The following is a 27,276-nucleotide window of genomic DNA, read 5'->3' on the forward strand; positions in this document are numbered from 1 at the left end:
CATGATTGTGGTTGGTCACTCATTGTCATGACGGGCCCTCCATCATGGTGGAACCTCCATCATGGTGGAACCTCCATCATGGTGGAGCCTTCATCACGGTGGAACCTTCATCACGGTGGAACCTTCATCATGGTGGAACCTCCATCATGGTGGAACCTCCATCATGGTGGAACCTTCATCATGGTGGAACCTTCATCATGGTGGAACCTTCATCACGGTGCGCCTCTCATCGTGGTGTGTCCCTCGTGGTGGCAGTGGTGTCACTCATGGTGGTGGGTCACTCATGGTGGGTCCTTCATAGGGATGGGTCACTCCTCATCGTGCAGCTTCTGAAACGGGAGAGGAGAGAGAAGGTCCAGGAGGGGCTGTGGGGCAGCTGTGGGGGGGTGACAGGAGGTGGCAGGAGGTCCCACCTTGGCTCCGATGTCGCGGCTCTTGGCCCGCAGTTTGTTGACCTGGGACTCGGCGATGTCGGCGCGTTCCTCAGCCTCGTCCAGCTCGTGCTGCGCCTTCCGGAACTTGGCCAGGTTGGTGTTGGCCTGCTCCTCCTGGAGGGACCGGGGGTCGGGGAGCTTGGTGCCAGGGAAGGACATCCCCTGGCCAACCTCACAGCTGAGATGGCTTCAAGGGTCTGGCTGTCCATCCTTCTCTTCCACCCATCCGTCCATCCATCCATCCATCCATCCATCCATCCATCCATCCATCCATCCATCCATCCATCATCCATCATCCATCCATCATCCATCCATCATCCATCATCCATCATCCATCATCCATCCATCCATCATCCATCCATCCATCATCCATCCATCCATCCATCCATCCATCCATCCATCCATCATCCATCCATCCATCATCCATCCATCATCCATCCATCATCCATCCATCCATCATCCATCCATCCATCCATCCATCCATCCATCATCCATCCATCCATCATCCATCCATCATCCATCCATCCATCCATCCATCATCCATCCATCATCCATCCATCCATCCATCCACCATCCATCCATCCATCATCCATCCATCCATCATCCATCCATCCATCCATCCATCCATCATCCATCCATCCATCATCCATCATCCATCCATCCATCATCCATCCATCATCCATCCATCCATCCATCATCCATCCATCATCCATCCATCCATCATCCATCCATCCATCCATCATCCATCCATCCATCCATCCATCCATCATCCATCCATCATCCATCCATCCATCCATCCATCCATCATCCATCCATCATCCATCCATCCATCCATCCATCATCCATCCATCCATCCATCCATCCATCCATCCATCCATCCATCCATCATCCATCCATCATCCATCCATCATCCATCCATCCATCATCCATCCATCATCCATCCATCCATCCATCATCCATCCATCATCCATCCATCCATCATCCATCCATCCATCCATCCATCCATCATCCATCCATCATCCATCCATCCATCATCCATCCATCCATCCATCCATCATCCATCCATCCATCCATCCATCCATCATCCATCCATCATCCATCCATCCATCCATCATCCATCCATCATCCATCCATCATCCATCCATCCATCATCCATCCATCCATCCATCCATCCATCCATCCATCATCCATCCATCCATCATCCATCCATCCATCATCCATCCATCCATCATCCATCCATCCATCATCCATCCATCCATCCATCCATCATCCATCCATCCATCATCCATCCATCCATCATCCATCCATCCATCCATCCATCATCCATCATCCATCCATCATCCATCCATCATCCATCCATCCATCCATCATCCATCCATCCATCATCCATCCATCCATCATCCATCCATCCATCCATCCATCCATCATCCATCCATCATCCATCCATCCATCCATCATCCATCCATCATCCATCCATCATCCATCCATCCATCATCCATCCATCATCCATCCATCCATCCATCCATCATCCATCCATCCATCCATCCATCCATCCATCCATCCATCATCCATCCATCATCCATCCATCCATCTCCATCCATCATCCATCCATCATCCATCCATCATCCATCATCCATCCATCATCCATCATCCATCCATCATCCATCCATCATCCATCCATCATCCATCCATCATCCATCCATCCATCCATCCATCCATCCATCCATCCATCCATCATCCATCCATCCATCCATCCATCATCCATCCATCCATCCATCATCCATCCATCCACCATCCATCCATCCATCCATCCATCCATCCATCCATCCATCCATCCATCCATCATCCATCCATCCATCATCCATCCATCCATCATCCATCCATCATCCATCATCCATCCATCATCCATCATCCATCCATCATCCATCATCCATCATCCATCCATCATCCATCCATCATCCATCCATCCATCCATCCATCCATCCATCCATCATCCATCCATCCATCCATCCATCATCCATCCATCCATCCATCATCCATCCATCATCCATCCATCATCCATCATCCATCCATCATCCATCATCCATCCATCATCCATCCATCCATCATCCATCCATCATCCATCCATCCATCATCCATCCATCCATCCATCCATCCATCCACCAACCATCCATCCATCATCCATCCATCCATCCATCATCCATCCATCATCCATCCATCCATCCATCCATCATCCATCCATCCATCCATCCATCATCCATCCATCCATCCATCATCCATCCATCCATCCATCCATCATCCATCCATCCATCATCCATCCATCATCCATCCATCCATCCATCCATCCATCCATCCATCATCCATCATCCATCCATCCATCCATCCATCCATCCATCCATCCATCCATCCGTCCGTCCGTCTGTCTGTCCCGTTCACCCACCGCCTCCTCCGCCTGTCTCTTGTAGGCCTTGACTTTCATCTGCAGTTTGTCCACCAGGTCCTGCAGCCGCAGCAGGTTCTTCTTGTCCTCCTCCGTCTGGGGGAACAGGGACAGGGTTGGACACTGGACCAGAGCACAGACACAACTCCTGTGCCTCAGTTTCCCTTCCCGGAGACTTCCTGTGTCCCCATGGCCACCAGGTCCTGCGTCACCCATGTCCCTTTGGTCGCCCAATGAATGTTCTGGGTCATCTTTATTCTGGTGGCCACCATGTGTTGGGTCACCCGTGTCCCTGTGGTCACCCCATCCACACTCTGAGTTGACCCCGTCCCTGGGGCCACCCTCTCTGCCCATTTTTGATGCCCCACAGGTGTGACTGAAGAGAGGCCGTGCTGTGGTGGCCTCAGCTGGTAGCTGAGTTTGACCCAGCCAGGTGGTGCCACCTGCTGGCTGAGCTCCATCAGCCACCTCAATGTTCTCATCTATCTCCATGACCCACCTCCATGGTCTCATCTAATCTCCATGACTAACCCAGGTGGTGTCACCTGGTTGCTGAGCTCCATGACCCACCTCAGTGGTCTCACCTGATCTCCATAACCCACCCAGGTGGTGTCACCTGCTGGCTGAGTTCCGTGACCCACCTCAATGGTCTCACCTCCATGGTCTCACCTCCATGGTCTCACCTGATACCTGAGCTCCTTGACCCACTCCTATGGTCTCACCTGGTACCTAAGTCTCACCTCCATGGTCTCACCTGATACCTGAGCTCCTTGACCCACCTCCATGGTCTCACCTGGTATCTCCATGGTCTCACCTGGTAGCTGAGCTCCTTGACCCACCCCCGTGGTCTCACCTGGTACCTGAGTCTCACCTCCATGGTCTCACCTTGTAGCTGAGCTCCTTGACCCACCCCCATGGTCTCACCTCCATGGTCTCACCTGGTATCTCCATGGTCTCACCTGGCAGCTGAGCTCCTTGACCCACCCCCATGGTCTCACCTGGTACCTGAGTCTCACCTCCATGGTCTCACCTGGCAGCTGAGCTCCTTGACCCACCCCCATGGTCTCACCTGGTACCTGAGTCTCACCTCCATGGTCTCACCTGGTACCTGAGCTCCTTGACCCACCCCCATGGTCTCACCTGGTATCTCCATGGTCTCACCTGGTAGCTGAGCTCCTTGACCCACCCCCGTGGTCTCACCTCCATGGTCCCACCTCCATGGTCTCACCTGGTATCTCCATGGTCTCACCTGGTAGCTGAGCTCCTTGACCCACCCCCATGGTCTCACCTGGTATCTCCATGGTCTCACCTGGCAGCTGAGCTCCTTGACCCACCCCCATGGTCTCACCTCCATGGTCCCACCCCCATGGTCTCACCTGGTACCTCCATGGTCTCACCTGGTAGCTGAGCTCCTTGACGCGCCGCTCGGACTTGCGCAGCCCCTTGACGCTCTCGGCGTTGCGCTTCTGCTCGGCCTCCAGCTCGTTCTCCAGCTCCCTCACGCGCCCCTCGAGCTTCTGCAGCTGCTTCTTGCCGCCCTTGAGGGCCAGCTGCTCGGCCTCGTCCAGCCGCAGCTGCAGGTCCTTGATGGTCTGCTCCATGTTCTTCTTCATGCGCTCCAGGTGCGCGCTCGTGTCCTGCTCCTTCTTCAGCTCCTCCGCCATCATGGCCGCCTGCCCGCGGAGGGACAAGCAGGGGGTCCACGGCACGTTCTACCTGGTGGCCCCGGTGGTGGCCCCGGTGGTGGCCCCGGTGGTGGCCCCGGTGGTGGCCCCAGTGATGACCCTGGTGGTGGCCCCGGTGGTGGTCCTGGTGGTGGCCCCAGTGATGGCCCCAGTGGTGGCCCCAGTGGTGGCCCCGGTGATGACCCCACTGATGACCCTGGTGGTGGTCCCAGTGATGGTCCTGGTCATGGCCCCAGTGACGGCCCCGCTGGTGGCCCTGGTCATGGCTCTGGTGGTGGCCCCAGTCACGGCCCTGGAGGTGGCCCCGGTGGTGGCCCCGGTGGTGGCCCCACTGATGACCCTGGTGGTGGCCCCGGTGATGGTCCTGGTCATGGTCCCAGTGATGGCCCCGGTGGCCTTGGTGGTGACCTCGGTGGTGACCATGGTGATGGCCTCACTAATGACCCTGGTCATGGCCCCGGTGGTGACCACCCCAGTGGTGGCCTTGGTGATGGCCCTGGTGATGACCCCGGTCATGGCCCCAGTGATGGCCCTGGTGATGGCCCCAGTGGTGACCCTGGCCATGGCCCCATGGATGGCCCCAGTGGTGACCCCGGCCATGGCCCCAGTGGTGGCCCCCGTGATGGTCCCACAGCCACACTCACATCGGTGATGGCCTTCTTGGCCTTCTCCTCGGCATTCCGGCACTCCTGGACGGCCTCTTCCACCTCTGTCTGCAGCTGGGAGATGTCACCCTCCATCTTCTTCTTCTGGTTGATGAGGCTGGTGTTCTGGGGGGGGACGGGGAGACACCTCAGGAGGTGGCCCAGGGGCTGCTGTCCCACCCCTCAGTCCCCACAGGCCTTGGAGACTCCCCTGTATCTCCACGGGATGAAAGATCTTCTGGAGATCTTGGCAGCACAGCACAAAAATGGACACCACCCTTCTGCAGACCAACCAAATGTTCCTTGGATCTTCCATGGACCCACTCAACCTCCTCCAGACCAACCCAACCCTCCTGAGGCCTTCAGGAGAAGGTGGCACTGTTGGGTCTGGGTCAGCTGGAGGCATCTTGGGGGTCTACAGCTCAGTGAGAGTTGGTCTTCATCACCCCAATCCAACCAGACCTTCCATGGACCAACTCAACCTCCTCCAACCAAACCCAACCCTCCCTGGACCTTCTTTAGACCAAGCCAACCTCCTCCAGACCAACCCAACCCTCCTGAGGCCTTCAGGAGAAGGTGGCACTGTTGGGTCCAGGTCAACTGGAGACATCGTGGGGGTCTACAGCAAGAGTTGGTCTTTCTCCACCAGATCTTCTCCAGACCAACCCAACCCTCCTTGGACCTTCTTTAGACCAACCCAACCTCCTCTGGACCGACCCTTGAGGAGAAGGAGGAGATGCTGGGTCTGCACCACCCTGAGCCACCTTGATCTCCCCAGCCAAGCCACCAGAGCTGTTTCTCCTGGGCTGGAGCAGCCCTGGATGGAGGTGGCCCCTCTCCTGGTGGGCAGGTGAGGTCTCACCTGCGAGTGGAGGAGCTGGACCCTCTCGCTGGCCTCGATCAGCTCCTGCTCGGCCAATTTCCGGCCCCTCTCGGTCTGTTCCACCACGGCGCGGAGCTCCTCCAGCTCGGACTGCAGCAGGGCGTTCCTGCGCTCCACCATGGCCACGTTCTCCTTCAGGTCCTCCCCGGCCCTCGCCGCGTCGTCCAGCTGCAGCTGTGTGTCCTGGGGGTGGTGGGAAGGGCTGGTGGGTCCACCTGGACGTGGCGTGGTGGGTTCATCCAGCCATGGCGTGGTGGGTCCATCCGGCCATGGGCTGGTGGGTCCACCCAGACATGGGGTGGTGGGAAGGGCTGGTGGGTCCACCTGGACATGGGCTGGTGGGTCCACCTGGCCATGGGGTGGAAGGGGTGGTGGGTCCACCTGGCCATGGGGTGGTGGGTCCACCTGGCCATGGGGTGGGAAGGGGTTGTGGGTCCACCTGGACATGGCGTGGTGAGAAGGGGTGGTGGGTCCACCTGGCCATGGGGTGGGAAGGGGTTGTGGGTCCACCTGGACATGGCGTGGTGAGAAGGGGTGGTGGGTCCACCTGATCATGGGGTGGTGAGAAGGGGTGGTGGGTCCAAGTGGCCATGGGGTGGTGGGAAGGGGTGGTGGGTCCACCCAGCAATGGGGTGGTGTGTCCATCAAACCACCCCTATTAGGCGGTGGGGCCTCCAACACCCCAAGGTCTCCATGGACAGGAACCTTCAGGTACCTCCTGCACCTCCATGTCCCAGTGGGATCTCCAGGTATCTCCTGCTCCTCCATGCCCTTTTGGGACCTTCAGGTACCTCCTACACCTTCATGTCCTCATGGAACCTTCAGGTACCTCCTACACTTCCATCTCCCTGTGGGACCTTCAGGCACCTCCAACCCCTCTATGTCCTCATGGACAGGCACCTTCAGGCACCTCCTACCCATGGACAGGTACCTTCAGGACAGGTACCTTCAGGACAGGTACCTTCAGGCACCTCCAAGCCCTCCACACCACATGGACAGGTACCTTCAGGCACCTCCAACCCCTCTGTGTCCTCATGGACAGGTACCTTCAGGTAGCCCTGCAGAGCCTTGACCTGCTTCTGGGCCTCGTTGGCGCCGCGGTTGGCGTGGCCGAGCTGGATCTCCATCTCGTTGAGGTCGCCCTCCATCTTCTTCTTGAGCCTGAGGGCCTCGTTGCGGCTCCGCGTCTCGGCGTCCAGCGAGGTCTGCAGCGACTCCACCACGCGCAGGTGGTTGCGCTTCGCCTGCTCCATCTCCTCCTCCTTCTCGCCCAGCTTCCGCTCGTACTCGGCCTTCACCTGGCTGAACTCCAGCTGCGCCCTCAGGATCTTCCCCTCCTCGTGCTCCAGGGAGGCCTGCGGAGGACACGCGGGGCCTTGAGGACCACAGGAGCGTGGGCGTCCCACCAGGAGAACATAGGGATGGGGTGGGACGGGGCTCGATCCACCTCGGCCTCTTCCAGAGCGGCTTGGAGCTCCAGCTTCTCGGCGTCCAGCTGCTTGCGGGCCTTCTCCAGCTCGTGGACGGACTTGTTGCCGGCGCCGAGCTGCTCCGTGAGGTCCGAGATCTCCTCTGCCCGGGCGAGACCCCGTCAGACCCCGCGGGAACGGGCGGGGAGCGCCCAGGCGGGCGGGAGGGACCCGCGGTGTCACCTTGGAGGTTCTTGTTCTCCCTCTTGAAGGTCTCCAGGTGCTCCAGGGACTCCTCGTAGATGTTCCTCAGCTTGAAGAGGTCGGTGCTGAGGGCCCTGGCCTCCTTCTGGGACGCCTCCAGCTCCGTCTGAGACTCCTCGAACTTCTGCTTCCACTCAGCCAACACCTGGGGACGGCCAGGTGTCACCCCACGGCCACCTGGCGCCGCCCAGCCACCCCACCCTGCCCCACCTTGTCGAAGTTCCTCTGCTTCTTGTCCAGGGCGGCGGCAGCCGCGTTCGACCTCTCCACGTCGGCCATCAGGTCCTCGATCTCGTTCTGCAGCCGGTGCTTGGTCTTCTCCAGCGAGGAGCACTTGGCGTTGACGGCCTCCACGGCCTCCTCGGCCTCCTGCAGCCGCTGCGCCAGCTTCTTCCTGCCCCAGGGACCACCTGGGGTCACCCGCGGGCCGGGCGGGGCCGCTCGAACCTTCTCCCACCCGGCCACCGGCCGAGGTTCTTCTCTGCATGTCCTCCACCATCTCCAGGGCACTCTACCTCCTCCGGGACCTTCTCCAGGACTTTCTCCAGTGCGTGGTCTCCACCCCTCCGACCCCACAGGAGCTCCACCCACGAGGAGACGACTCAACCTCTAAAACCTCCAAAACCTTCTCCAGTGCGTGGTCTCCACCCTGACCCCACAGGAGCTACATCCATAGGGAGGTGACTCAACCTCTAGAACCTTCTACAGAACATTTTCCAGTGGTTTCCACCTCCCCAACCCCACAGAATCTCCATCTACGAGACAAGACTCACTTCTCCTCCTCCAGAACCTTCTCCAGTGGATGGTCCCCACCCCTGACCCCACAGAAGCTCCACCCGTGAGGAGATGGCTCCTCCAAAACCTTCTCCAGAACGTTCTCCTGTGGGCGATCTCCACCCCTGACCCCGCAGAAGCTCCACCCATGAGGAGATGGCTCCTCCAAAACCTTCTCCAGAACATTCTCCCGTGGGTGATCTCCACCCCTGACCCCACAGAAGCTCCACCCATGAGGAGATGGCTCCTCCAAAACCTTCTCCAGAACATTCTCCCGTGGGTGATCTCCACCCCTGATGCCACAGAAGCTCCACGACTCACTTGGCCTCCTCCAGCTCCTCGGTGCGTTGGATGGCGTCCGTCTCGTACTTGGTCCTCCACTGGGCCACCTCGGAGTTGGCCTTGGAGAGGGCGCGCTGGAGCTCGGCCTTGGCCTCGGTCTCCTCCTCGTACTGCTCCCGCAGCAGGTCCCCGTCGTGCCGGGCCGACTGCAGCGCGTGCGCCAGCGCGTTCTTGGCCTGGCCAGGAGAAGGTGGCGCCATCGGGTCCAGGTCACCTGGAGTCCTCTGGCTCAGCAGGAGCTGGTCTTCATCACCACAACCCAACCAGACCTCTTGCAGACCAAGCCAACCTTCTCCAGACCAGCCCAACCCAACCCAACCCAACCCAACCCAACTCTTCTTGGATCTTATTTAGACCAACCCAACCTTCCTCAGACCTTCTATAGACCAACCCATCTTCTTCCAGATCAACCCAACCTTCCGTACACCTTCAGGAGAAGGTGGGACCATTGGATCCAGGTCAGCTTGAACCGCTGGGTGTCTCCAGCTCAGCAGGAGCTGGTCTTCATCACCCCAACCCAGCCAGACCTTCTGCAGACCAACCCAAACATATCTGGACCTTCCATAGACCAACCCAAGCTCTTCCAGATCAACCCAACCTTCCTTACACCTTCAGGAGAAGGTGGCACCATTGGATCCAGGTTATCTTGAACTTCTGAATGTCTCCAGCTCAGCAAGAGCTGGTCTTCATCACCACAACCCAACCAGACCTTCTGCAGACCAACCCAACCTTATCTGGACCTTCCATAGACCAACCCAACCCTCCCTGGACCTCCTACAGCAGAACCCCCCTGTAGATGGAACCCCTGCAGATGGACCCACCCAGCCCCACCATCCTGAACCAGCGACCACAAGGGTGAGGGACACCTGTGACCCACCCGGATCCTCCCCAGGTCCTCTCACCCCCCACCAGACCCCACCTTCATCTCCTCCTCCAGCTGCCTCCGCAGGTCCTCCAGCTGCTGGGTGTAGGACACCTTGCCGCGGGTCAGCTGGGACACCAGCGCCTCCTTCTCCTCCAGCTGCCGCGACAGCTCACCTGGACGGGCGGGTGGGGCTTCAGGTGTGGAGTGGGGCTCGGGTGGGGTGGGGTGGGGGATGGAGGTGCAGGTGTGGGACAGGGGTGGGGACCACCCAGGGTCAGCTCCCACCGTTCTCCGTCTGCAGCTTGGCCCGCTGGGTGTTGGCGTCGTTGAGGACGCGTTGGGTCTCCTCCAGCTTTGCCAAGTGCTCGGCGGCCTGGTCCTCCATGGAGCGCGACATCTTCTCCATGGCCACCTGCGGAGGATGGGCCGGACGAGGGGTGGGGATGGAGGCTATGGTGGGGTGGACGTGCCCCATGGCTGGAGGTGTCCAGGGCCAGGCTGGACAGGGCTTGGAGCCACCTGGTCTGGTGGAACCCTGGGTGGGATCCACCCAAGCCTGCACTCAACACAACCCAACCACATGGAGAGTCTTCATTTCAGCCCAGCTCAGGTCAGCTCAGCCATGTGGAGACTCTTCAGCTCAACAAACTGAAGGTTCTTCAAAGCAACTCAACCCAACAAGGTGGACGCTCAACCCAAGTCAACCAGCTGGAGACTCTCCAGCCCAACCAGCTGAAGGGTCTTCAACCCAACTCAAACCAACAAGGTGGATGCTCAACCCAACTCAATGAGTTGAAGGTTCTTCAACACAACCCAACCCAACAAGGTGGACACTCAACACAACTCAACCAGTTGGAGACTCTCCAGCCCAACATGCTGAAGGTCCTGCAAAGCAACTCAACCCAACTCAACCAGTTGGAGACTCCAGTCCAACCAGCTGAAGGTTCTTCAACACAGTTCAACCCAACAAGGTGGACACTCAACCCAACTCAACCAGTTGGAGACTCTTCAGCTCAACCAGCTGAAGGTTCTTCAAAGCAACTCAACCCAACAAGGTGGATGCTCAACCCAACTCAACTAGTTGGAGATTTTCAGCCCAACAACCTGAAGATTCTTCAAAGCAACTCAACCCAACTCAACCAATTGGAGACTCTTCAGCCCAACAACCTGAAGGTTCTTCAAAGCAACTCAACCCAACTCAACCAGTTGGAGACTCTTCAGCCCAACCAGCTGGAGGTTCTTCAAAGCAACTCAACCCAATAAGGTGGACACTCAAGCCAACCCAACAAGCTGAAGATTCTTCAGCCCAACTTAACTCAAGCCAGCCTGGTCCGGTGGAAGGTGTCCCTCCCCGAGGGTTGATGAACTGGATGGTCCCAGCAGTCCTGTCCCGCACAAACCACCCCACGATTCCCTGCTGTCCATCTCAACCTCCTCCTACCTTAGCCTTGATCAGCTGCTCCACGTTGGCACTGAGGTCATCCAGCTCCAGCTTGAGCTCGCTCTTCTCCTTCTCCAGCTTCTGCTTGACGCGCTGGAGGTTGTCCAGCTGCTCGCCCAGCTCGGCCACGCTGTCGGCGTGCTTCTTCCTCAGCGCGGCCGCCGTGGCCTCGTGCTGCAGCGTGGCCTCCTCCAGGTCCCGCCGCAGCTTCTGGAACTCGGCCTCTCGCTTCTTGTTGAGCTCCAGCTGCGCCGAGGTGGCGCCGCCGGCCTCCTCCAGCCGCTCGCTGAGCTCCTCCAGCTCCCGCGACAGCTCCGAGCGCTGCTTCTCCACCTTGGCCCGGCCCGTCCGCTCCGCCTCCAGCTCCTCCTCCAGCTCCTCAATCCGCGCCTGCGCGCCAGGATGGTGCTCAGCCCAACCAGGTGGACACTCAACCCAACCCAACCCAACCCAACCGGTTGGAGACTCTTCAGCTCAACCAGCTGAAGGTTCTTCAAAGCAACTCAACCCAACCAGCTGAAGGTTCTTCAAAGCAATTCAACCCAGCAAGGTGGACATTCAACCCAACCCAACCGGTTGGAGACTCTTCAGCTCAACCAGCTGAAGGTTCTTCAAAGCAACTTGGGTGAACCCCCAGCCCCTCCACTCAACCCAACTCAAGCAGCTTTGGGACGCTTGAATCCAACTCAACTCGACCCACCCCAAGCAGTTGGAGACCATTCAGGTCAACCCAACCAGTTGGAGACTCAACCCAGCCCAACCAGCTGGAGACTCTTCAACCCCACCAAAACCAACCCAGCTAATGGAGCCTCTTCCACTCAGCCATCCACCTTGAGACTCTCCAACTCAACCATCAGGTTGGTCTTCAATCCAACGAAACCACCTGGAGATGCTCCAGTCCAACCCAACCAGACACAGATCCATCTTCCCACCTTACCTGGAGCTCCTTCAGCTTCTTCTGGAGCTGCAGAGCCAGCGCCTGCTCGTCCTCGATCCTGCTGTTCTGCTGGTGGATCTCAAACTCCTTCCTGTGGAAGAAGTGGGGGCAAGTGAGGTCTCACCCGTGACCCTCAACTGGACCTCACATGGCAGGGAGATCCATCCAGCCTCACTTCTTGAGCTTCTCCTCCAGCTGCTGCTTGTCATTCTCCAGATCCATGATGTTCTCCTGGGTCAGCTTCAGGTCACCTTCCAGCTTCCTCTTGGCCCGTTCCAGGTCCATTCGGATCTTCTTCTCCTGCTCCAGGGAGCCTTCGAGCTGTGCAGGAACACAGAAATGGGGAGAAACCTCAAGTTCTGCTCATCTTCATCTCACGTTCCTCAGCAGGGCCTGGGGTGGGACCAGCCACACTCACATCGTCCACTTGCTGTTCCAGCTTGACTTTGCCCTTAGTCAAGGTGTTGACCTTGTCTTCCTCGGCCTGCAGGTCGTCCAGCGTCTGCTGGTGGGACTCCTGCAGAGCCTTCTTCTCCTTGGCCAGCTTGGCGATGGTCTCGTCCAGCCCCGCCATCTCCTCTGTGAGGTTCTTGACCTGCAGGAGAAGTGTCCGGCCTCCAGCTCAGTGCCGGGGTGGGGCAGAGCTGGGGGAGGTTGATGTTCACCTCATCCGAAGAGGTTGTTTCAATGCAGGAGAACCCAAAGGACTTTGGGTCTTCTCAATGAGCCCAACCCAACCAACGTTGAATCTTCTCAACCTGCCTTGGGTTCCTTAACCCAAGCCAGCAGATCCCACCCAGCCTTGGGTGTCCTCAATACCTCATGTCTTCTCAACCCATCTCAGCCATCCTTGATCATCTCAACCCATTCCAAACCCAACCCAACCCAACCCAACCCAACCAGTTTTACATCTCACCAACCCAACCCAACCCAACCAGTTTTACATCTCACCAACCCAACCCAACCCAACCCGTTTTACATCTCACCAACCCAACCCAACCCAACCCGTTTTACGTCTCACCAACCCAACCCAACCATCCTTGATCATCTCAACCCATTCCAAACCCAACCCAACCCAACCCAATCCAACCAATTTTACATCTCACCAACCCAACCCAAACCAACCAGTTTTACATCTCACCAACCCAACCCACCCCAACCAGTTTTACATCTCACCAACCCAACCCAAACCAACCCAACCAGTTTTATGTCTCACCAACCCAACCATCCTTGATCATCTCAACCCATTCCAAACCCAACCCAACCAGTTTTACATCTCACCAACCCAACCCAACCCAACCCAACCAGTTTTACGTCTCACCAACCCAACCCAACCACCCTTGATCATCTCAACCCAGCCCAGCCCAACCCAACCAGTTTCATGTCTCACCAACCCAACTCAACTCAACCCAACCCAACCCAACCCAACCCAACCCAACCCAACCAGTCTTATGTCGCACCAACCCAACGCAACCCAACCAGCCTGGAGTCTCCTCAACCCAACCCAACAAGGCTGAGCAGACTGAAGTCCCCTCACCTTGAGGCCGAGGCCTCTCCCAATCCTCACCTTGTTCTCAGTCGCGTGTTTCTCCTTCTCCACCTTGGCCAGGGTCAGCTCCAGGTCATCAATGTCCTTCTTGAGCTCCGAGCATTCGTCCTCCAGCTTCCTCTTCTTGGCTGTCAGCTCAGCGTTCATCTCCTCCTCGTCCTCCAGCCGCTCCGTCAGCTCCTTCACCTTGGCCTCCAGCTGGATCTTGTTCTTGATCAGCTGGTCACAGCGCTCCTCGGCGTCGTTCAGGTTGTCCTGCTCCTGTTTTGGGGGGGACAGCAGGTGAAGCAGGGTTGCCCCAGGGTCTGGTGGGGGTGGTGGTCACACCTGTGATGTGGTTTTGGGCCGATCTGACTCACAGCCTGCACTTGGAGCTGGAGGTCGTTCTTCTCCTGCAGCATGGAGACCATCTTCTCCTCCAGCTCCTTCCGCCGCGACTCCGACTTCTCCAGGGCGTCCTTCAGCCGCCCGTACTCCTCCTTCATGTTCTGCTCCAGGAGACCCCGAGAAGGTCAAAGACCCTCATCCAACACCCCTCAGACCATCCTGGTGGTGGTGGTCCCACCCACCTGCATCTCCTTCTCCGTCTCCGCGCTCTTCAGCAAGGGCTTGATCTTGAAGTAGAGCTTCATCCACGGCCAGTTCTTCACCCCCATGAAGGCCCGGAGGTTCCACTGGATCACCAGCAGCGCGTCCCTACGAGGAGGAGGAGGAGAAGGAGGAGAAGGACGCAGGTGCCACCACGTGCCCAGCCAGGTGGCCAGGTGAGCAGAAGGCCCGGCCCCGTCTCACCGGCGCTCCACGATCTTCTTGAACTCGATGCGCATGAGCTGCCCCCGCGCCCGCGCCTGGATGCGCGTGATGATGCGGGACAGGCGCTCGTCACGCATCTCCTCCAGCTGGCCCAGGAGCCCTGCCTTGAAGAACACCTGAGGGGAGGGAGGAGGTGGTGGCACCACGAGGTCTGTGTCCACCTCGGGTGGTGGGAACAGAGGGAACAGAGACCGCGGGACCTCCCCACAATGCGTCCACAGGGGTTGTGGTGGGTGGAAGGATGGGGGGCAGTCTGGGTAGATGGACAGACGGACACGGGGATGATGGGACCATAAGGTGCATGTCCACCTTGGATGGTGGCACCACAGGGAACAGAGACAACAGGACCTCCCCACAGTGCATCCGAAGTAGTTGTGGTGGGTGGAATTATGGGGTGGTGTTTAGATAGATGGACAGATGGACATGTTGATGGACAGATGGACACAGGGATCATGGGACCGTGAGGTCCATGTTCACCTCGGATGGTGGCACCACAGGGAACAGAGACCATGGAATGTTCCCCTGGTGTGTCCAAAGGGGTTGTGGTGGGTGGAAGGATGGGGTGGAGTCTAATTAGATGGACAGATGGACACAGTGATCACAGGACCATGAGGTCCATGTCCATCTTGGATGTTGAAACCACTTGGAACAGAGACAATGGGATCTGACCCAGAGGGATCAAACTGGTTGTGGTGGGTGAAAGGATGGGGTAGATGGCATCTGGGTAGATGGACAGATGGACACGGTGATCACAGGACCACGAGGTCCATGTCCACCTTGGATGGTGGGACCACAGGAAAAAGGGACCACGAGATCTCACCCAGTAGGATCAAACTGGTTGTGGTGGGTGGAAGGATGGGGTAGGGGTCCAGAAGGAACAGATGGACATAGGGAGGAACAGATGGACACACGAATGGTGGGAACATGTGGTCCACTACACCTGAGGGATGGTGGGACCACAGGGAAAAGAGACCATGGGATCTTCTCATGGTGTGTCCAAAAGGGTTGTGGTGGATGGAAGAGTGGGGTGGTGTTTGGGTAGATGGACATGTCGATGGACAGATGGACATGGGGATCACGGCACCACGAGGTCCATGTTCACTTTGCATGGTGGGACCACAAGGAACAGGGACCATAAGATCTCACCAGTGGGATCAAACTGGTTGTGGTGGGTGGAATTATGGGGTGGTGTCCACCTAGATGTGCACGGGGATCACGGGGACCATGAGGTTCACAGCACACGAAGGACGGTGGCACCACAGGGAACGGGCACCACGAGATCTCACCTTGGTGTGCCCAAACTTGTACTGGTTGTGGTCGATGTCGATGGAGCCCAGGAGCTTCTCGGCGCCCTTGCGGCTGTCGATGAACTGCCCCTCGGGGATGGCCGCGGGGTTCAGGATGCGGTACCTGGGGGCCACAGAGGACGTTAACCCCGAGCTCGGCCCCCACGGGGTTGTCCCCCCCACCCAAGCCCTCTCCGTGTCCCCACCGCTGCCGGAAGTCCCCGTAGAGGATGCGGTTGGGGAAGCCCTTGCGGCAGATGCGGATTCCCTCCAGGACCCCGTTGCAGCGGAGCTGGTGCATGACCAGGGCGTTGTCCATCACACCTGGAGGGGGGACGCAGGTGAGGGGTCAACCGCGAGCCACGGCCACGCCCCGAGCTCCAATCGCCGCCCTCGGCTCACCCGGCTCCTTCCGCTCGTTCGGGACGAGGCAGCGGACGAAGTGGGGGTGGGTGGTCTTGAGGTTGGCCATCAGCTTGTTGAGGTTCTCCTGGGGAGGAGAGGGGAGGGTGACCAACGGCGGAGCAGGGGAGGGGCTGGGGGGTGGTGGGACCACCCTCTACACCAGGAGTTGTTCTCCCCCCGCCGGGCAGCAGATCCAGAGCGGGTTCCTCACCCGGTGCAGGGCTGAGACCGTCTGGAAGGAGGAACCTTTCTTCTTGGCTCCTTTCCCCTTCCCGCTGTCGCCGCCTGCCAAGGAGAGCGGTGGGATGAGGTGGGAACGAGGACAACTCCTGTGGGAGCTGTCTTCTTCACCCCTCCACCACCCACCGGAGTCTGCCCCGGCGTAGTTGGAGAAGAGGTGGGCCAAGAGCTTGAGGGCGGATTTCTGGTAGAGCCCCACCACCGTCTCGTTGAGGGGGTCCTTGTTCTTCTCCAGCCAGCCCAGGATGTTGTAGTCCACGGTGCCGGCGTAGTGGGTGAGCGAGAAGTGCGCCTCGGACTTGCCCTTGACGTTCCGCGGCTTCCCGAAGTTGGCCGACTTGCCCAGGTGGTTGTCGTAGAGTTTGGACTTGAAGGTCATGTCCGAGGCCTTGGGGAACATGCACTCCTCCTCCAGGATGGACATGATCCCCATGGGCTGCGGACAAGCAGAGCTTGTTGGCCGGGAAGGACACCAGGGACAACCCAAAGGCCTCTCCTGGGGCACCTGAGGGGCTCCAGCTGGACGGGCCCTCCTCCCTCAGCCCCTGGAGGCCCTGGAGGTCCTGGGGGTGGTGGCACCTTCTCGATGAGGTCGATGCAGGCCTGCAGGTCCATGCCGAAGTCGATGAACTCCCACTCGATGCCCTCCTTCTTGTACTCCTCCTGCTCCAGCACGAACATGTGGTGGTTGAAGAACTGCTGCAGCTTCTCGTTGGTGAAGTTGATGCAGAGCTGCTCGAAGCTGTTGAACTGGGGGAGGAGAGGGAGAAACAGCTGAAGGAGTCCATGGGGTCAACTCAACACCCAACGGGGCCAACTGAGTCCATGGGGTCAACTCAACACCCAATGGAGTCAACTCAACACCCAATGGGGCCAACTCAACACCCAACAGGACTGACTGAGTCAGTGGGGTCAACTCAACACCCAACAGGGTCAACTCAACACCCAACGAGGTCAACTGAGTCCATGGGGTCAACTCAACACCCAACGGGGCCAACTCAACACCCAGTGGGGCCGATTGAGTCAATGGGGTCAACCCAACACCAACAGGGCAAACTCAACACCCAATCGGGTCAACTGAGTCCATAGGGCCAACTTAGTCCATGGGGTCAACTCACCACCCAATGGGACCGACTGAGTCAACAGGGTCAACTCAACACCCAATGGGATGGAACAGGGTCAATCTGACACCCAGTGGGGTGAAGACAACATTGAATGGGATCCATGGGGTCAACTCAACATCCAACAGGGTCAAAGTGATGCCCAGCGGGGGTCAATGGGGACAACTCCACACCCAGTGGGGTCAGCAGAACATCCAATGAGATCAGTGGGGTCAACCTGAGACCCAAAGGGCTCAAAACAACACCCAGTGGGGTCAAGAGGGTCAACTCAACACCTGAAGGAGTCACTGGGATCAATGAGGTCAACGCAACACTCAATGACGTCAACACAGAGACCCAATTCCCACCCGAGGTCACCACGAAGCTGAAGGAGATCCCCTCACCACCCAGCTGGCTCAATGCCACCCCTGCAAGGCCCAGCGGCACTGCCCCGCCTCGAGCCTCACGTCAAAGATCTCGAAGCCAGCGATGTCCAAGACGCCGATGAAGTACTGCCGCGGCTGCTTGGTGTCCAGCGAGTTGTTGATCCTCACCACCATCCAGTTGAACATCTTCTCGTAGACGGCCTTGGCCAGGGCCCCGATGGAGTAGTAGACCTGCTGGACGCTCTGCCCCTTGGTGACGTACTCGTTGCCCACCTTGACGCGCGGGTGGCACAAGCCCTTGAGCAGGTCGGCCGAGTTCAGCCCCATCAGGTAGGCGGACTTGTCGGCGTCTGTGGAGCGGGAGACACCTGGTCAGGTGCCACCTCACCCGGCGACCCCGCCCTGACCCCGTCGCCCCCTCGCCCCGACCCGCCTTCGGTGCCGTCCGGCTCCGCCTGCTCCTCCCGCTGCTTCTGCTTGAACTTCATGTTGCCGAAGTGCATGATGGCCCCCGTCAGCTTGTAGACGCCGGCCTTCTCCTCGGCCGTGAAGCCCAGCACGTCAAAGGCGCTCTGGGAGGGGTGGAGGAGGTGGGGGAGGGGCCAGGTGAGGGCATGGCTTCTGGTGGTCACCACCCGTGATGGTCACCACCTGCGATGGTCACCACCTGCGACGGTCACCACCTGAGGGCACCTCCCACTGTCCTCCCCGCTCGTTGGCCCAGCTGGCCAATGGGGACACGTCCAGCCATGGGTTTGTCCACTTGAAGGACTTGTCCATTAATTAATTAATTAATTAATTAATTCATTCATCCATCCATCCATCCATCCATCCATCCATGGGTTCATTTGTCCAGCTCAGGACTCATTTATTCAGGATCCATCCATCCATTTCAGAACTTCATCCATCCAACCATGGACTCATCCATCCATCCATCCATCCATCCATCCATCCATCCATCCATCCATCCATCCATCCATCCATCCATCTTCATACCTACATCCATTCATCCATCCATCCATCCATCCATCCATCCATCCATCCATCCATCCATCCATCCATCCATCCACCCATCCATCCATCCAAGGATTCACCTGTCCATGGATTCTTCCATCAATCCATTTGAGGACTTAATCCATCAATCCATGGACTCATCCACCCATTAGAGGACATTTATACTCGTGGATCCATCTGAGGACCCATCCATCCTCCATCTCTCCTTCTAAGGACTCACTGATCCATGGAAGGGTCCATCTATCCATGGTCTCATCCACCCATTTGAGGACCTCTATATACACGGATCCATCCATGGACTCATTCATCCATCTCTCCATGGACCATTCCACCCATCTCTCCATACCTCCATCCATCCATCCATCCATGGACTCATTCCTCCATCTCTCCATACCTCCATCCATCCATCCATGCACTCATGCACACATCTCTCCATATCTCCATCCATCCATCCATCCATCCATGGACCCATCACTGCCTCCACCCCTCCCTGCTCACATCGGTTGCCAACAGCTCCTCGGCGTCGTCGATGGAGGCCACGGTCACCTCGCCCTGGGACACGTACCCGTAGTCGTAGGGGTTGGAGGTGACCAGCAGCATCTCTGGGGTGGGATGGAGACACCTCTGAGCACTCCCCAATCTCCTCAAACCACCCCAAATTTCGGGAAAAGGGGGGAAGGAGAAGCCCCGAGGCCATGGTGGTGGCCCAGCTCACCCAGGAGCTCCGGCTTCTTGTTGGAGAGGATCTGGTAGAAGATGTGGTAGTTGCGCTCGGCCTTCAGCTGGAAGATGACGCGGGACTTCTCCAGGAGGTCTGGGAGGGTGGATGGGGAGAAGGTGGGTGAGGAGAGGGATGGAGAGGGAATGGTGGGGTGAGGAGAGGAACGGAGACATGGAGAGATGGGTGGAGGCATGGACATGTGGATGAGTGAAGAGATGGGTGGGTAAATGAAAAGTTGGATGGAGGTGTGAGGAGATGGAAAGATGAGGAGGTGGAGGGTCAGATGGCCAGTGGGAGAAGGAGATGGATGGAATGATGGACAACAGGACAGGACAGCAGCTCATTGGATCTACCAACCATGGAGAGGGATGGATGGGTGGATGGATGGATGGATGGATGGATGGATGGATGGATGGATGGATGGATGGATGGATGGATGGATGGATGGATGATGGATGGATGGATGATGGATGGATGATGGATGGATGGATGGATGGATGATGGATGGATGGATGGATGGATGGATGGATGGATGGATGGATGGATGGATGGATGGATGATGGATGGATGGATGATGGATGGATGGATGGATGATGGACGGATGGATGATGGATGGATGGATGGATGATGGATGGATGGATGGATGGATGGATGATGGATGATGGATGATGGATGGATGGATGGATGATGGATGGATGGATGGATGGATGGATGGATGGATGGATGGATGGATGGATGATGGATGGATGGATGATGCATGGATGGATGGATGGATGGATGATGGATGGATGGATGATGGAGGGATGAGGAGATGGATGGAGGGAAGCACAACTCATGGATCCACCACCAGGAGGACAGACGGACATGTGGATGGATGAAGGGATGGACGGAGCCATGAGGAGATGGGAGGATGAGGAAGCGGACAGAGGGACGAGGAGGGCTCTGGACACACGGACAGCGGCCGGACATTGGCCAAGCCCTGCTCCCACCACCCTTGGCCACTCACAGGTCTCGATGTCGGCCGACGCCAACTTCCCGGTGGCCCCGAAGTGGATCCGGATGAACTTCCCCTGAAAGGGCGGTGGGGAGCCATGGGCCCTGCCCCACAGAGGCCACCCCAGAGACCCCAAAATCCAATCTCCTCCTCACAGAACCCACCCACGGACCCCACCCACCCCATTGATGTGCCCCACAGACACCTCACCCCACAGACTCCACCCCAAGGCCCTGTTGACTCCTCCCCCGGGCCCCGTCCCCCAGGCCCCGCCCCCGCCCCCAGGCCCCGCCCCACTCACGAATCGCGAGGAGTTGTCGTTGCGCACGGTCTTGGCGTTGCCGAAGGCCTCGAGCGCGGGGTTGGCCTGGATGATTTGGTCCTCCAGGGTGCCCTGGGGTGGGGGGCGACACCGCAGGTGGGCGGGGACACGGCCAGGGGGAGGTGACACCGCGGGGGGGGGGGCGTGGCCGGGCCCCGCCCCTTTTTTTTACCTTGCTGCTATTGGCCGCCTCCTTCTTGCGGTCGCCGATGGCGGCGATGCTGGCGAAGTATTGGATGACGCGCTTGGTGTTCACCGTTTTCCCCGCCCCCGATTCGCCGCTGCGGGGTGGGGCAACGGGGTCACCGGGGGGTCACCGGGGGGTCACCGAGGGGTCACCTGGGGTCACCTGGGGTCACCCCACGCCTGCGGGGCGGTGTCGGGGGTGGGCACTCACGTGATGAGGATGGATTGGTTCTCGCGGTCTGTGGGGAGAGAGAGGGGCCGGGGGGTGAGGAGGGGTCTGGGGGGTCTTCAGATCTCCTCCAAGTGAGGAGAAGGTCAGGTGGGACAAAGTCCAGGAGAAGTTTGGGGTTTGGGGTTCTCCATCCTCCCCAGGTGAGCAGCAGGTCAGGTGGGACAAAGTTCAGGAGAAGTTTGGGGTTTGGGGTTCCCCATCCTCCCCAGGTGAGGAGCAGGTCAGGTGGGACAAAATTCAGAATAAGTTTGGAATTTGGGGTTCTCCAACCACCCAAGGTGAGGAGAAGGTCAGGTGGGACAAAATTCAGAATAAGTTTGGAATTTGGGGTTCTCCAACCACCCAAGGTGAGGAGAAGGTCAGGTGGGACAAAGTCCAGGAGAAGTTTGGGGTTTGGGGTTCCCCAACCTCCCCAGGTGAGGTGGGATGAGGCTGGGGAAATGTTGAGGGGTTTGGGGTTCTCCAACTCCTCCAGGTGAGGAGCAGGTCAGGTGGGACAAAGTTCAGGAGAAGTTTGGGGTTTAGGGTTCTCCAACCACCCAAGGTGAGGAGAAGGTCAGGTGGGACAAAGTTCAGGAGAAGTTTGGGGTTTAGGGTTCTCCAACCACCCAAGGTGAGGAGAAGGTCAGGTGGGACAAAATTCAGGAGAGGTTGAGGGTCTGGTGTTTGGGGTTCTCCACCCTTCCAGGTGGGATGGCTCGAAACTGGGGGGAGCCATTGGGGGTCTTGGGGGTCTTCCCGCAGCCAGGTGAGTCCCAGGTCAGGTGTGACCAGACTGTGAAGATACTGGGAGTCTTGGGGTTCTCCACCCTCCCAGGTGAGGGAGATGTTAGGGTCCCAGGTGTGACCAAGGTGAGGGAGATGTTGGGGTTCTCCACCCTCCCAGGTGGGACCAGGTTGAAGGAAGTCTTGAGGTCCCAAGTGGGACAAGATGAGGGAGATGTTGAGGTTCTCCACCCTTCCAGGTGAGGGAGATGTTGGGGTTCTCCACCCTCCCAGGTGGGACCAAGATGTAGGAGATGTTGGGGTTCCCCACCCTCCCAGGCAGAACCAAGGTGAGGTGGAACCAAGGTGAGGTGGAACCAAGGTGAGGGAGATCTTGGTGTTCCCCACCTTCCCAGGTGGGACCAAGTTGTAGGAGGTGTTGGGGTTCTTCACCCTCCCAGGTGGGACCAAGGTGAGGTGGGACCAAGGTTAGGGAGATGTTGGTGTTCTCCACCCTCCCAGGTGGGACCAAGGTGAGGTGGGACCAAGCTGAGGGAGATCTTGGGGTTCCCCACCCTCCCAGGTGGGACCAAGATGTAGGAGATGTTGGTGTTCTCCACCCTCCCAGGTAGAACCAAGGTGAGGTGGGACCAAGGTGAGGTGGGACCAAGCTGAGGGAGATCTTGGTGTTCCCCACCTTCCCAGGTGGAACCAAGATAAGGGAGATCTTGGGGTTCTCCACCCTCCCAGGCGGGACCAAGGTGAGGTGGCACCAAGGTTATGGAGACGTTGGCGCTCTCCACCCTCCCAGGTGCAGGAGATCTTGGTGCTCTCCACCCTCCCCACCTGAGCTATCTCAAAACCGCGAGGACCCACGGGGACCCTTGGACCTGCCCTGGCGCCCAGGTGTCCCCAGGTGTCCCCAGGTGTCCCCGGGCCCGTTCTGGGGGTCCCACCTGTCAGCATGTACTGGTAGGCGTTGTCGGAGATGGAGAAGATGTGCGGGGGGACCTCGTTGCGCTTCTTGCCCCGGTAGGCGGCCACCACTTGCGGGTCATAGACCGGCAGCCACTTGTAGGGGTTGACGGTGACGCAGAACAGCCCCGAGTAGGTCTGGGGGCACAAACGGGGGGCTCGGGGTGGGGGGACACACCTGGGGTGGGGGGACACCAACCCCAACCGGGGCGCGGGGATGGGTGGGGAGGGGTTTGGGGGGCGTCAAGGATGGGACACTGGAGGGTCTGGAGGGGGTTCGGGGCTCCTGGGGGTCCAAGGATTGGAGATTTTGGGTCTGGGGGTCCTGGAGGTCCAAGGTTTGGAGATTTTGGGTCTGGGGGTCCAAGGATTGGAGATTTTGGGTCTGGGGGTTTTGGGGGTCCAAGGATTGGAGATTTCGGGTCTGGGGGTCCAAGGATAGGAGATTTTGGGTCTGGGGGAGGTTCGGGGCTCCTGGAGGTCCAAGGTTTGGAGATTTTGGGTCTGGGGGTCCTGGAGGTCCAAGGATTGGAGATTTTGGGTCTGGAGGTCCAAGGTTTGGAGATTTTAGGTCTGGGGGTCCAAGGTTTGGAAATTTTGGGTATGGGGGTCCAAGGATTGGAGATTTTGGGTCTGGGGGTTTTGGGGGTCCAAGGTTTGGAGATTTTGGGTCTGGTAGAGGTTCAGGGGTCAAGGTTTGGAGATTTTGGGTCTGGGGGTCCAAGGATTGGAGATTTTGGGTCTGGTGGAGGTTCAGGGGTCAAGGTTTGGAGATTTTGGGTCTGGGGGTCCTGGGGCTTCAAGGTTTGATTATTTTGGGTTTGGAGGGGGTTTAAGGGTGCTGGAGGTCCAAGGATTGGAGATTTTGGGTCTGGGGGTCCTGGGGGGTCCAAGGATTGGAGATTTTACGTCTGGGGGTCCTGGGGGTCCAAGGTTTGGAGATTTTGGGTCTGGGGGTGTTCAGGGCAAACAGGGATGGGACATTTGGGATCTGGGTGGCTCTGGAGACGCCTCCCCCACCCCAATTCCAGGTTCCTCAAAGACCCCCAGAAGCTCCCACCTGGTTCCAGCCCCCTCCCAAGATTTGGGGCAGGGTCCCCCCTGTCCCTTCCCCATTTTTGGCGTTCCTCCCCCATTTTTGATGTTTTCCCCCATTTTTGAGTTCCCCCCCTATTTTTGAGGTCCCCTCTCCAATTTTTAGTTTCCCTCCCCATTTTGGAGATTCCCTGCCCCATTTTGAGCTTCCCCTCTCCATTTTTGACGTTCCCTCTCCCATTTTTGAGGTTCCCCACCCCATTTTTGATGTTCTCCCCCATTTTTGAGGCCCCCTCCCATTTTTGAGATTCCCTCCCCCATTTTTGTGGTTCCCCACCCCCTTTTTGAGGTTCTCCCCGCATTTTTGAGGTTCTCGCCCCATTTTTGGTGTTCCTCTCCATTTTTGACGTTCCCTCTCCCATTTTTGAGGCTCCCCACCCCATTTTTAATGTTCTCCCCCAGTTTTGAGATCCCCTCCCCATTTTTGAGGTTCCCCACCCATTTTTGAGATTCCCTCCCCCATTTTTGTGGTTCCCCACCCCATTTTTGAGGTTCTCCCCCCCATTTTTGAGGTTCTCGCCCCATTTTTGATGTTCCCTCTCCATTTTTGATGTTCCCTCTCCCATTTTTGAGGTTCCCCACCCCATTTTTAACGTTCTCCACCCCATTTTTCAAATCCTTCCCCCATTTTTGAGGTTCCCCACCCCATTTTTGATGTTCCCCACCCCATTTTTGAGGTCCTCCCCGCATTTTTGAGGTTCTCGCCCCATTTTTGATGTTCCCTCTCCCATTTTTGACGTTCCCTCTCCCATTTTTGTGGTTTCCCACCCCATTTTTGAGGCCCCCTCCCATTTTTGAGATTCCCTCCCCCATTTTTGATGTTCCCCACCCCATTTTTGAGGTTCTCCCCCCATTTTTGAGGTTCTCGCCCCATTTTTGATGTTCCCTCTCCATTTTTGATGTTCCCTCTCCATTTTTGATGTTCCCTCTCCCATTTTTGAGGTTCCCTACCCCATTTTTGAGTTTCCCCCCCATTTTTGTGATTCCCCCCCAATTTTTGCTGTTCCCCCCCATTTTTTGATGTTCTCCCCCCCATTTTTGAGGTCCCCCTCCCCATTTTTGAGGTTCCCCCCCCCCCTTTTCGGGGTCCCCCTGCCCATTTCTGGGGTCTCACGTAGATCATCCAGGCCGCGTAGCGCTCCTTGAGGTTGAAGAGCACGGCGGGCTCGTGCAGGAACGTCAGCATGGCCATGTCCTCGATCTTGTCGAACTTGGGCGGGTTCTGCTGGTGGACGTCGCCCTCCTTGACCGTCACCGTCTGGGGGACACCGGGGGGGGGTCAGTGGTGACCCCACAGTGTCACCGGTGTCACCTCGCCCGGCTTGGTGTCCATGGTTGATGTCCCCTCTCCTCTAGGAGCTCCACCACGAGCCCCACCGTGATCCATCTGGGGTCTCCTTGAGGTCACCATGACCCACCTGGTGTCACCTCTGCCAGCTTGGTGTCCTTGGTGGCGTCTCCATCAACGTCCCATCGAGACCCCTGTGACTGCCACGTGTCCCCAAGCCCCTCATGACCCCCCTGGTGTCACCTCTGCCGGCCTGGTGTCCATGGTGGCGTCTCCATCAACGTCCCATTGAGACCCCTGTGACCCTCCCCATGTCCCTGAGTCCCCATTGACCCCCAAGGTCCCCATGTCCCCAAGGTCTCCATGACCCCCGTGGTGTCACCTCTGCCAGCTCTTCTCCATGGTGGCATCTCCCCTGTGTCCCATTGAGAGCCCCGTGACCTCCCATGTCCCCAAGCCCCCCATGTCCCCTCTCCGAGCTCGGTCTCCATTTTGACATCTCCCCAATGTCCCACTGAGACCCCCGTGTCCCCAAGCCCCCCATGTCCCCCTGATGTCACCTCTCCGAGCTCGGTGTCCATGGTGGCATCTCCCCAATGTCCCATTGAGATCCCTCTGACCTCCCATGTCCCCAAGCCCCCCAAGCCCCCCATGTCCCCTCTCCGAGCTCGGTCTCCACGGTGGCATCTCACCAATGTCCCACTGAGACCCCCGTGTCCCCAAGCCCCCCGTGTGCCCCCGGTGTCACCTCTCCGAGCTCGGTCTCCACGGTGGCATCTCCCCAGTGTCCCATTGAGACCCCCATGTCCCCAAGCCCCCCGTGTCCCCTCCATGTCACCTCTCCCATCTTGATCTCCACAGTGGCATCTCCCCAATGTCCCATTGAGACCCCTGTGACTGCCACATGTCCCCAAGCCCCTCATGACCCTCCTGGTGTCACCTCTCCCAGCTTGGTGTCTACGGTGGCATCTCCCCTGTGTCCCATTGAGAGCCCTGTGACCTCCCATGTCCCCAAGCCCCCCATGTCCCCCAATGTCACCTCTCCGAGCTCGGTCTCCACGGTGGCATCTCCCCAATGTCCCACTGAGACCCCTGTGACCACCACTCACATGTTCCAAGCCCCCTGTGATGCTCTCCATGTCCCCAAGCCCCCCATGTCCCCTCTCCGAGCTCGGTCTCCATTTTGGCATCTCCGCAATGTCCCACTGAGACCCCCGTGTCCCCAAGCCCCCCGTGTGCCCCCAGTGTCACCTCTCCGAGCTCGGTCTCCATGGTGGCATCTCCCCAGTGTCCCATTGAGACCCCTGTGTCCCCAAGCCCCCCATGGTGTCACCTCTCCGAGCTCGGTCTCCATGGTGGCATCTCCCCAGTGTCCCATCGAGACCCCTGTGTCCCCAAGCCCCCCATGGTGTCACCTCTCCGAGCTCGGTCTCCACGGTGGCACCTCCCCAATGTCCCATCGAGACCCCCGTGTCCCCAAGCCCCCCGTGTCCCCAAGCCCCCCGTGGTGTCACCTCTCCGAGCTCGGTCTCCACGGTGGCGCTGCCGCCGTGCCTCTCCAGCACGCGTCCCCGGACGAACTCGTGTCCCGCGTGGGGCACGAAGCACTCGGCGCGGGGGTCGAAGGGGCGCGTGGTGGCCGCCAGGCGCTCGCGCTCGCCCGGCCGCAGGAACGGCGCCGCCGCGCCCAGGGCCGCCAGCACCGCGTCCGCCATCGCTCCTGGGGGACAGGGACACCTGGGGATGGACCCTCATCCACCCACCGACCATCCATGGTCACTGATGGTCACCAGCACTGCGTCCGCCATCGCTCCTGGGGGACAGTGACACCTGGGGATGGACCCCGA

General features: G+C 58.5%; 1 protein-coding gene and 1 long non-coding RNA gene across 2 annotated transcripts; one reads left to right on the forward strand and one right to left on the reverse strand.

Annotated features, from left to right (window-relative positions):
* Positions 1-214: 214 nt before the first annotated feature.
* Positions 215-27,144, reverse strand: LOC134434025 (myosin-6-like). Its single transcript, XM_063182719.1, has 38 exons — positions 26,944-27,144; positions 25,256-25,399; positions 23,028-23,184; positions 21,346-21,373; positions 21,121-21,229; positions 20,928-21,020; positions 20,639-20,702; positions 19,627-19,725; positions 19,410-19,513; positions 18,331-18,469; positions 17,979-18,247; positions 16,991-17,161; positions 16,538-16,847; positions 16,383-16,456; positions 16,169-16,256; positions 15,973-16,090; positions 15,767-15,890; positions 14,460-14,596; positions 14,237-14,363; positions 14,027-14,155; positions 13,686-13,928; positions 12,537-12,713; positions 12,294-12,439; positions 12,119-12,209; positions 11,182-11,571; positions 10,026-10,152; positions 9,795-9,913; positions 8,855-9,051; positions 7,970-8,153; positions 7,739-7,904; positions 7,534-7,658; positions 7,133-7,441; positions 6,066-6,269; positions 5,204-5,329; positions 4,272-4,547; positions 2,875-2,970; positions 414-548; positions 215-329 (listed from the first exon to the last, which is right to left on the reverse strand). Exons 1-38 carry the CDS (start codon positions 27,142-27,144, stop codon positions 309-311), a joined length of 5,817 nt encoding a protein of 1,938 aa, XP_063038789.1. The 3' UTR covers positions 215-308.
* LOC134434026 (uncharacterized) lies at positions 17,948-20,769 on the forward strand. The gene is made up of 3 exons (XR_010031793.1): positions 17,948-18,227; positions 19,425-19,723; positions 20,483-20,769. It is a non-coding gene; the product is annotated as an uncharacterized LOC134434026 (long non-coding RNA).
* Positions 27,145-27,276: the final 132 nt, after the last annotated feature.

The sequence above is a fragment of the Melospiza melodia genome, unplaced genomic scaffold, assembly GCF_035770615.1.
Source record: "Melospiza melodia melodia isolate bMelMel2 unplaced genomic scaffold, bMelMel2.pri scaffold_302, whole genome shotgun sequence".
NCBI lineage: Eukaryota > Metazoa > Chordata > Aves > Passeriformes > Passerellidae > Melospiza > Melospiza melodia.